We start from the raw sequence: 11338 nt of genomic DNA, 5'->3' as shown, positions 1-11338 counted from the left end.
CTAGTTACCCTGAAATCAAGCTAACTCGTCCTGTTAGAAGCCCTAGTAGCACCTAATTGTACAAACAGAATGATGAGCTAATAAATCTTAGTTGTAGCTCATTATCCCTGATGAAATTGTAATAAACAAATTCAGAAGACAACGTTTCAATCATTATATCTAATCTACAAAAAATGCAATTATAAAGAATACAAGGCCAAGCAAGTAATCTCATGGTAGAAACTACATAGCTCAAAATAAATAATGCACACCAATACACAGACTAGTTTAAAAAAAATGTCAAAATCTCGGGTGAGAAGTGGATAAGAGTTGCTCCTCAAGCTCATGAAATCCCTGGAAAATGGTTTCAGTTTGGCTCTGTGGAAGGGGCAACCGTCTCACCTCCGTCATGTATCTACTCAGATGTGCAACAAAGGAAGTAAAATAATCATTTTGCGATAGAAAAAAAAAAAAAAGCAAAGTCGAAAAAAAATCTTCCACTTCTTGGGTGTATTTTATTCAGAGCTATATTTGTTTTGACAATCAGGTTGGGAATTAGCATATTATTTACTAAATTATCCAATAAATGCAAAAGCATGTGATGGAAAGCTATTGTCTTGTTTTGATAACCTACTTGCTGGGCCTATTTCCCACTAGGGGCGGATCTAAAGCCATTCAAAAGGTGGCTAAGTCACCCCCCTATGATTTTAAAATTTTAGTTGTGTACTAAGATTAAATTGAATTTTAATTTTTTAAAACATTTTATATAGAACTAGCCCCCTTCATAAATATTACATATCTACTTGTAGTCTAATGTCTAGAGCTTATTTTGTGTTGGTGGAGAACTTGGGTTCAATTCCCACCAACCACAATTTTTGCATTTTAAGTTTTAGCCACCTCTATCAATATTTTATAGTTCCGCCCCTGTTACCCACCAAATTCACTGTACGAAAAAATTCCAGAAACGAACCTATTTGCCAAACTTATGATCTTATCTCTGACACCTTGGTTTATCACAGACGTCCTATCCATCCAGAAGGCGCCAGAATAAGTAAGAGTGGTGGACCCAGTGACAGTTGATGCCCATTCGCAGAGTACAACCAGGATTGACCTCAGTAGGCGCAATTTAAGGGTCAAAGAGGGTACAACAGCCCCGTTTGTCAATAGTTTGTCATACACAGCCACTACAGGCTCGTATGCACCACCGCATGCCACAATAAGAGCCCTTGCCACGTCTTCATCTCCAACCAGCTCTATTCCTTTACTCAGCCTCTCCTGAAAATAAATAAAATTTAGTTAGTATGTTTAGTGGAGTTGATAGAGTGGGATTTGTAGCTTGTCTACTGTCAAAGTGTATCATGATCATCACCACCATTTACCAGAATATTCAAAAATTGTTCCCTGCATTAATCAGTAACAGATTTCAGATAACCCCAGTTTAATACAAATATTTTATGTAGAGCCATAATTCAAATAGCTTGATGAAAGCAGTACTAGTCTGCAAATTTCCACTATATTATCATAGTTGATTTTTCCTGTCTGCTCTTCTACTTTTAAACTGTTCGATTGGGTAATAGTTTAAACATTAAGATGCAGACAACATGACTTTTGTGGCAAGAAGAAAAAGCCCATTTGTTAGCATTTTAAAAAAGAGCAACATTTTCTGGCGCTTAAAAGAAAAGGAATAGCATTATTAGCAGGAGCACTACTTGGGCATCAGGAAACAAGAAAATCAACCTACCTTCTAGTAGGCCCGTAAAACTGGCCTTTAGTACTATAGGCCATAAATCCAATATTTCAAACACCATTAACCCTTTTGCAGACCAGTAGTCCAATAACTGAATTTCCCCCTCCAAATCAAATTCATCTATACCCTATTTCCCTATAAAATTTCGTCAATGCAGGCTTTCCTTTCCCTAGACTTTCAACACTAGTAACATAACATTGAAATAAAAACAGTTTTTCATAAGAATATAGAAGGATTGAATTAGTCCAAGAAAAAAAATCTCCAGGACGAAGAAGTATTGCATCAGATTGTTCCACGTCAGTCCAAAATTGGCAGTTATGTTTCATACTGGCATCTTAGGCAGTAAACCAAAAGTTTAAAAACCGAATCTGTACAAACATCTACTGCCTACCATTGCAGCCTTTTCAAGGTGAAGGCAGATAGAATCGAGGGGAAGGCATGTGCCATCACCAACATATAGCTTGGGGCCAACTCGTTTAAGCACAGCACATGCCTCCTTCACACCTCCATTGGAAAGACATTGGTCAAGGAGGCGTGCCCAGGTCTCCATGACCACCCGGCCAACCATCTCTCCTGTGTTGTTTGCAAAATTCAGTATCTCCAGGCATACCTGAAAAGTTCGAATTGACTACCATGTCAACTATATTCAATTAATATGACAAAGCAAAAGCAATCAATAAGGACAATACTATTGTTGACAAAAAAATGGCATCTCGGGGTTACCACATAATTCTTGTACTACATTTACATTTTTTTCTTCAAATAAACAGCTCTACCTACATAAACCTATCAGGGCTACATAATAGTGTTATTTTTTGTTAATTGTTCACTTCTGAACACCTCACATTATATCCGAGGTATAATGACAGCCCGTTCTAGTATATATTCTCTATGCATATGGACGTATGCTCTTTCATTACAGCTATTATCATCTGTGGAGAAATTACAGCTGGTAAAGAATACGAGACACAGCATGTAAGTGGTTAAAAAAGAAAACAAGACACATTTGAAAGCGTCAAGACAAAATGTGCAATAATCCCAAAAAATGGATCAGTTTCCTGTCTACCCTGCAAAATGAGACAGATCGTACATTGGCCTAGAAAGCAAAAGGAAATAACCTCTATAGACCCTACAATACTACCTTAGCTGCTAAATGTTCCTCCGCACATAATGAGGGAGACAGGAACAGATTGTATAATTTAAATGTTCTCGACTTCTCGTGCTTGACGCTTCAAAGGGGCATATATATAGATTTCTCAAATTTGCAGGATTATACATATAATTTTGAGCTTTGCAGTAAGCAATGGAATTCCAAATGAACAAATGACTAATTACCTCCCAAAGTTTATAAGGAAGCGCATAATCATTGTAGAGCTGATTGATGCTCTTCAAATTCAGTGACAGCTCCTTAGCCTTGGCAGCCACATCCTCAGCATCCATTGGGAGGCTGCTAGATGGCGAGGCATCCCCTTGTTCACCATCAACTGGCCTAGACCTAGAAGCCATCAACTCAAATTCATCTCTGACTCGCATTTGAAGCCCCAGAACAGTGAGCTTATCCTCAAGAATGCCCAAGAAGCCTTCATCGGTTAGGTTTCTCGTAGGAGCTCCACTGACATTAGCTGTCTTGGCTTGTAAGACCGCATTGCTTAGGTACTGGTGCCTGTCTCGGCCAAAAAAGAAATGGTGTCACAAGAAAACAATACTGGACCACACTACTGGTACTGGCACCATCGTTTGACAGTCTGGCAGAGTTTCTTTATTTTCAATGCTGTACTAGTCAGTTAAAGCTTCACAAATCCTAGATGTAAAATGCAAATGTTTTCCTCATTCAAGCTTCTTTTCATAAAGTAAAAGAAAAAACAAAACTCCAATTGATAACTCTAAACAATAAGTAGGCATCAGAAGAAATTTTGTACTTATCTGTACATAAAATAAGGAGAAGAGATCAGATATACCTCTGCTCTAGCGTGGGACTCTCCGGACCAGTGCTCTGACTCTCAGCCAGTCTTAAAAGCACCTGTGCAGCCTCTCTGTGCTGTCCCTTCAAAACATAATACTTAGCCAGAAGGTTGAGGTACTTTGTGGGGCCCGGACCAGTAGACGCCTCCATCATATACACCCCACCAGGTCGTGTCTTATAAAAAGGGCATAAAAAAGGTTAGCATGGAGGATAGAGATATCTACTTGTTTGATGCTCAAGTTGATGAACTGAAATTGGCTACAAGATAGCCTATACATGTCATGGCCAGTACATGAAGTGGTTTGTGTCCCAGAATACTTACCATCTGGGATTTTGGTATGTTCTGACATCATCAACAGTTTATTGCAAACTAAGAGTAAGGCGAGCCTAAATTTAGGGTTAATCTCATAGCAGCTGAGGGATGACTGATGCTAAAATGAGTAAAATTGAAGCAAAGTTTCACAGGTGTTATTGGTTAATATTATTTGGTAACATTGCATTCATGAGAAATTATCCACTAACCAGCAAAATGTTCAATCAATACTTGCCAGGTACATAATTAGTTGATATAAGCCCAATCAACTGGGTCAGTAGTTCCTGATATTTTGTCAGGTTAGCTGGTTAGACTTTTCTAACACTCATCACGCTTAGAACGTCTGGACACAGATCAATTTAACAGTCCTAAATTTTAGTATATCAAAATAATGGCCCCAAACCACACAGGAACCTTCCAACAAATATGAAGTACTAAAAGAAACAAAGCCACAGAATGCACAACCTACTGGTGTAATGCCATAATATGATCAGGTTTAATCATTATTTACAAAAATCAAAGCTGATTCTGCTGGCCTTTACAAGTCCATGGTCAGGGAATACTATACCTACAAGTCCATGGTCAGCGAATACCAGATACTATACCTACGATTCCATGGCCAAGAAATATTATACCTCATGAGATCGCCTGTGGGTGCCACCGCTTTGCAAGAATGCCACCAAGTCAGACCCACCAAACTCCAGCAATTCATTCTCCAATCCAAGATCTATCAAAGTACGGTAAAGATGCTCTCGAAAGGCTGTGCTGGACTGCTCCATGCTAAGCTGGATGACCTGCTTCGTATACCTGCTTCTAGAGGCCGGATCCATGCTGTGGACCCCACTTCCTTGCAGGTTACGAAGTGCGTTTGTGACTATTTCGTAGCACTCTTCAATAGCCCTAGGGTTTGAGCTCGGGTTTGATTCAAGATTTTGAGCCTTTTGTAGGGGTAGCCTTACCACCGCTTCATAGAATCTTTAAATGTAAAAGAAACATAGTACTCTGTCAAGGTTAGGGCTTACAAGAATCAATTAGCATCCAGCAATTAATATTGACAACAAAATACATTCTTCCAGCTACTAGGCTAACTGGAATGATACCTTAAGTTCTCAAAACGCTTGCACAACGAAGCCAAATCAACTGAGTCAGGGATGATTTTAACGACTTCAAATGCATCCTTAGCTAACTTCTGTCTCTCATCAGGCTGATTCGTCAGGGATGCCCTTTCAAGTTTATCTACTGCCATGAAGAAGTTGTGCTCAGCTTGGTTGAAATAACTAGGGCAACCTTCCCTCAGCTTCGTGCTAATATCATCTAAGGAACTACTCCTTTCTGGTCCAACGTAGTACTACAAAAAGAAAGAATAAGAATCCATGTCAAAAAAATGACAAGGCTTCCAATCAGAATCCTGTTTTTCGTGCTTGAACTTTCATGCCGTTAGAGTTACATATCTTAAGTACAGTCAAATAGATGAATCTCATCACCTGAAAATATCACAAATAGCACGACTAACATGACAAAGATGTTGCATGACACAAATAGAAAAAAAACACATATACCCCTCCATAAAATCTGGCTGCAGACTACAAGTCTTTAACTGACCTTTGATTTAATTAGAAAGAAATAGTGAAAAGGAAAGGTCAATTGGGCACCAATATAACAAAATGGGTGAAGGAATGCACATACAGTATACCTCATATGTTATGTGGGAGTAAACACGACATTTTTCTGTATGGGTACAAAAGAAACATTTGAGATTTGCTGGAGGTATACTGCATGTGCATTGTAGAAATAGAGGTAGTTAGAGCATCGTTTGAACAAATAAGGAAACAGGTATAGTTGATATTTTGTGTGCACTGTAGGCACATGCAGACATTCCAACAAAAGTTCAATAATTTTGTTTCATACCTCCATTAGGTTTGATATAAGTTTTGAGGCAGTCCGGTCACCCTCATCAGAACAAACCAGCTGATGGAAAGTGAGTTGTCCCAGCTTCTGACGTGATGCAGGGTCCAATTGCTGTACCAGTCGTGTGATATTATGTTGAGAAACAAGCTGAAGCAGGTAGAGAGCTTCACTGCTTCTTCTAAGCAACCGCCTCAGACATTCCATTGCTCGAACCTACATATATTTATTGTACAGCTATGACATTTATTTAGGGCTATTTTACAATGTTGATAGTTATGCTGATCAGGGACTAGTACTGTCACGGTTATGGGAGCAAGCCAAGATATGTAGGTCCATAAAGTAGTTTGCCACCAGACCTATATTTATATTTTCCATCTTTTTCTGCTCCATTTGTGCCGAAGTACTGAAGAATTGTCACTGTTTTATCACATTACCATATTTTAAAGATATGCCACTGGTGTGAACCAGGTCGTATTAGACTCTGTTGAAAATTGACATTTTCGAGTGGTACTTGTCCATGTTTTCAGATGAAGAAAATTTTAACTCGCACGTTTTCAGATGAAGAAAATTTAAACTTGCACTTCTTTTTTCTGCAAGGCTACCGTATCTTCTACATTCTTTGTAAAATCAACCATAAATTTTTATAACATCATTTTGTCTCCGATTAAATTTCTACCCTAAGATGTTGTAAGATTTAGTATGTTTCCACGTCATTTTTTTTTTTTAGTTTTATGTTGATTCCTTATCTTAGCATATCAAGTTAACAGCTGGTACCCATCATGAGGAAAAGAAAGGATAAGGTCGAACACTTAAGTAAAAAAACTATTCAATACCTCCATAGCCACAAGCTCAGAAGAAGAGTAAAGTGGCCGTTGCCTCTTAGCAGAACCCACACTCCTTCCATACAAAATACCCCCGGAATACTCCCCCATACTAGCGACATACCCATACAACCCCTTTCTCTCATCCCGCCTCACCCTCAAAAAATGCTCCAAATTACGTAACTTCCCTTCCAGGGCCCGCATGGTACCCACTGGGAGCCGGCAAACAGCCACACCAGCCTCTGCATTGTTGTCAAGGTGCCCGCGTACCACAACAACTGGGAACTCCCACACCGGTAACAATAACCTCGATGCGCACAGACATAGTCCCTCATAAGCTCCTGAGAATGCAGGCCCTGGTTCCTGTACCACCACCTGGCCCATGCTGAACCCACCATTAGCTGTTGATGGCGGCCTTGAACCTGCACCGGCCTGGGCTGTACCGACCAGACCAGGATCATCAAATGCCTCAGCGGCCCTGGCACGAACCATATTGCTAACTGTCTCCTCCTCATCAAAGAGCAGCTGACTCGCCAGAATAAGACACATGGCAGCAGCCTCACCAGGTCCATACCGGTTGAAAAACTCTTCGATTTGCAGCCTGGGTGCATTTCTGTCAAATAACCGGCTTAATATATCAACAGGTCGATTGCACATGACTTCAGCCAAACCCATGTTAGAGAAAATCACGAATCTTCGTCTTGGCAATATGTGTTGAGTGGAGAGGTCACCGCGGGCCCAAAGTCTGAGAACCGCACGTGCATCTATTGGCTCAGATCCTAAACCTTTTGAAGGTATCACGTCCCTGTAAAGAGATTGCGCAATGGATGCATTGTTACCCGAAGGGAGCACGTCTGCTGCACAGAGAACCCAGCCATTAGTCACAGAGGTTGATACGACCTCTCTCAAGGCACGAGAATTTCTCACGGCACCACTAGCACCAGTGCCGTACAAACTAGCAGATGGTGGTTGTGTAGTCGACTGGCTTGAATCTCTCTGCACTGTAATTAAAGATGAGCCAGCAGAACCAGAGGAATCAGAGAGGATTAGGGTCCCAACAGAATAGAACGCAGAATCAGCTTTTATTGCCAAGTTGTCAGGCTGGTGAGAACGACCTGGGACTGGAGGAGGTGGAGGCCTGGTCGCAATAACCTTTAAGCAAGTTGGCCTTTGAGAATTGGTATTATTCAACCCAAAAGAAGAAAAATATAGCCTCTTGCCGTCTGACAGTACTGCGACTAGGTTAAGCCGCTTTGATTCGGTAAGGGAGAGGGGTGAAATGCATGCAATGGATGACCTTGGACCCGCAGCCCGGCGGGCCCGGTGGTTTGTCTCTCTAGGGTCGATTAGGTTTTTCTCCTCGGCAATTTTTCGCAACTGTCCTAATCCATTTTCCCCCAAATCATAGGCTTGCAGTTTTGTGCCCTCAGTCCGTGCATAGAGAATGTGTCTCTCATTATCTATTACCATCTGGATAATGGGATCAGCAGCTCCAAATATGTATGAAGTTGGTAGGAACCTGGAAAAGAACTACATTTTTTAATTCTATTCATATTCAAACATCATAATAATGTTAGGCTGATGTTATATACCTTACCACCACCAACCACCCCTCCTGCAGAGTCCCCCAACACCTAGCCTCCCAAAAAGGTCAAATTACAATGCAAAACATATTTCTTGATTCTTTAGTTCTTTTTGGACCTTACATAACATCCTTAGTTCGGTTCATTGAAAATTAGGAAATATGCATGCTATCCCAGTAACAAATTGCAGATGGTAGATACCAACATTTAATGCCGGCACAGCCCCTTAGCTGCTCGAGCTTAGTCATAAATTCAGAAACCAAAACCCAGTTAATTAAAAAACACAAATGGTTCAAACCAGCCAAAAACTTGAGAAATAGACAGTGGCAACATATGTACCGCATCAGTACGCTAGAAGTCATGCAGACGATACGGAAGCGCTTCTGCCACCCAGATCCATTTGTGTAAAGGAGCTCATAGATCTGGCCATCGCGTGCTGCCATGAAAATGCGACCTGTGTCAGTGGAGGTGATGCACACTGCCTCGGCACCATCACATGGTATCCTGTACTCAGGTAGAGGCTGGAGTGCCAGGTCCGCATATGGGTCCATCCCATCCCCGCCGCTTGCACAACAAACTCCCAAGAGTACCAACTGTGACCCCAATAAATATCACAGGAATTAGGAGTGAATATCACAATAATGATATAGATATAGATAAACCACCAGTACAATACAAGAGTCCTTTCTAACTGTACATTTGTGTCCAGTGCCAATATGTGACCTTTTTTCTATTTTCTGTGCCTTTTGAATTGATTGCACTAGAAGAAGAAAAAAAATGGGGTCAAAATAGGGGTCATATTTGTGTTTCTTTGCAAGAATTACAGGTTCAAAACCAGTGTGAGCACATTATTTCTTTGTTTTCTTGCTGCTATGTATTTATTATTTAATTTCACAACATAAAGTAAATTGAATAGCACAATCTGAAGATCGGGAACAACTGTATCTGTTTCGAATAACAGCTAGAGGCTGTATCAGCGACACAAAAAACTTATTAATTTTAAAGATGACCACTGGACAGAAGTAGACGACGACAGGAGTTGGTACTCGATTGATTGACCTTTTTTCTTCCCACTTGTTTTGGGGTTGATTGCATTAACTAGTATAAATACAAACTTCACAGCACAATTTAGGAATACCGAAGGTGACACTGCAAACTTGTACAATCCATGGTTAACTATATAGTTCCTAATTGTGGGATGCTATGTGCCAATAAATGAACTACATAGACTTAATTACTCTGAATATATTACGTTGATACATTACAGATTTAAAAGTACACTATATCATATTACATGGTAATACACATCATTATTAAGTGTTTGACAATTAACTAAACCTCGATGTAAGCTTAGCTTTTTCATGCTTATTCTTTAAACCAAATACCAAAAATTTCTGGTTTGTTCAGTTAGGTTAGGATCAAATTGATTTATATTTTTGGGAAATTGTGCAAACAAATAAAAATAAGTTTTCCTAATCTCAATCCAATTATAACAAAACCAACTGAAAGCATGCCCCTACTACTAATACAAAATCAAAGCAGTAAAAAACCTCAATTGGAGTTGCAAGAACTAAAAGATACTGAATTGCTTCCACAAAGACCCCTGGCTTAGCCTTAGCAAGTCCCACAGCTAGAACAGCTTGCTCTTCATTATGCTCCTTGCATTGCCCATCCCTACGACAGTATAGAAAACAAAACATGGTTGGAAATATTACCATCTGTTTTGTTATACCAAAGGCAGCAGAATGCACCTCCAGATTTACAGTACAACAGTTGATCTGTCATATAATTTGCCTGCCTAATGGCCAAATCTTGATAATTATCGCTTAATGTAGACCCGATTATGCAATTAAAGCATAACCCTCCATCTTCCAACCACGAGTCAGGAAAATATACCAAAAGGAAAAGGATAAGGTGGTTGTACCTAAACTGATTGACCATTGGTAGTACAAAACTGACACACAAGTGACCCCAATTTCTCATATAATTTTTGTTTAACAACATGTGTCTACACTTCTTTAACCTCCTAAACACCCCACTCACCTGTTTCTCTTGCTGAGCAAATTAGAAACGAAGGAAGGATTATGCAGAAAGTTATTACTTAGTTATGCTTCAATTCTTACCACTTATCATAACGCCAAATAAACATAGAGTTGTCAACTGAAGCCCATGCTCGGTGGATCTCAGGGAACATGCCACAAAGAGTCGTCACTTCGCCAACCGAATGGTACCTTTCAACGAGCACAGACGGCAATTCCCTCAATTCACTAACCTCAACCAGTGCAGGCCACTGCAACATAAATAGTACTGTAATTAACCTGAAAAATAAGGGCATGCCAAGACCCTTCTGTCCTTGTTTTCCTTCACTTTTTTTTGGACAAAAAGTAACTAATAACAATTGGTACATCATTTTGAAGGGAACTTAAGTAGTTAAAGGCATCTATAATCTGCCAAGAGTATATCAAAATTTGTAAATACCAAAATGTCACTCTATTACAAAACCAAAATCTGGTGGCCCGTGTTGTATACAAAGGGGGAAGACAAATTTTGCAGGCAATGACTGGAAAAGGAGGAGTTACGTTTACTGGTTTAGAGTTGAGGTCACTAGCATGGCAAGTACAAATACTCCAGTACAAATAGAGAGCTGTACCCCGTGGAAAGAAATGGCAAGAATATACTGCAAGACAGATATCCAGCTAATGCAAGGACGCTTATGTAAATAGAAGAAGAAGAAAGAAGTACATCTTTGGGATGGGCGGCGTAAGGGTGGCTGGCGTAGCGAGAGGCCTCAAGCGACTCCTCCAAATCGAGCTGCGTGGATGCCACGTCCTGCCCGATCCGCTCACTGACGTGGAGTCCTGCCGAGGCGACATCTGGCCGGACAATATCGTCCTCCGGCGCCATTTCGCCCCTCTTATTTCTGGGAACAAGTGAAAAACCTAGAACAGGACGACAGAGAAGGGTTTTGTTGGGGAAGGGTTTCGGGAGAGTAGGCGGGATTTGGACGGTCAGTCAGCACGAACT

At 40.4% G+C, this 11338-nt stretch overlaps 1 protein-coding gene across 1 annotated transcript; it reads right to left on the bottom strand.

Moving 5' to 3' along the window:
- Nucleotides 1-108: 108 nt before the first annotated feature.
- Nucleotides 109-11338, bottom strand: NUP155 (nucleoporin 155). Its single transcript, XM_078305208.1, has 13 exons — nt 11057-11338; nt 10438-10604; nt 9865-9988; nt 8654-8907; nt 6744-8250; nt 5911-6123; nt 5103-5350; nt 4638-4977; nt 3685-3863; nt 3062-3389; nt 2118-2336; nt 950-1254; nt 109-394 (listed from the first exon to the last, which is right to left on the bottom strand). The coding sequence occupies exons 1-13, from the start codon at nt 11216-11218 to the stop codon at nt 280-282; spliced, it is 4161 nt and encodes a 1386-aa protein (XP_078161334.1). The 5' UTR covers nt 11219-11338; the 3' UTR covers nt 109-279.

This window comes from Carex rostrata, chromosome 7 (assembly GCF_964058835.1).
Source record: "Carex rostrata chromosome 7, lpCarRost1.2, whole genome shotgun sequence".
Lineage (NCBI taxonomy): Eukaryota > Viridiplantae > Streptophyta > Magnoliopsida > Poales > Cyperaceae > Carex > Carex rostrata.
The sequence above is the reverse complement of the archived record's forward strand: the minus strand, read 5'-3'. Positions and strand labels throughout refer to the sequence as shown.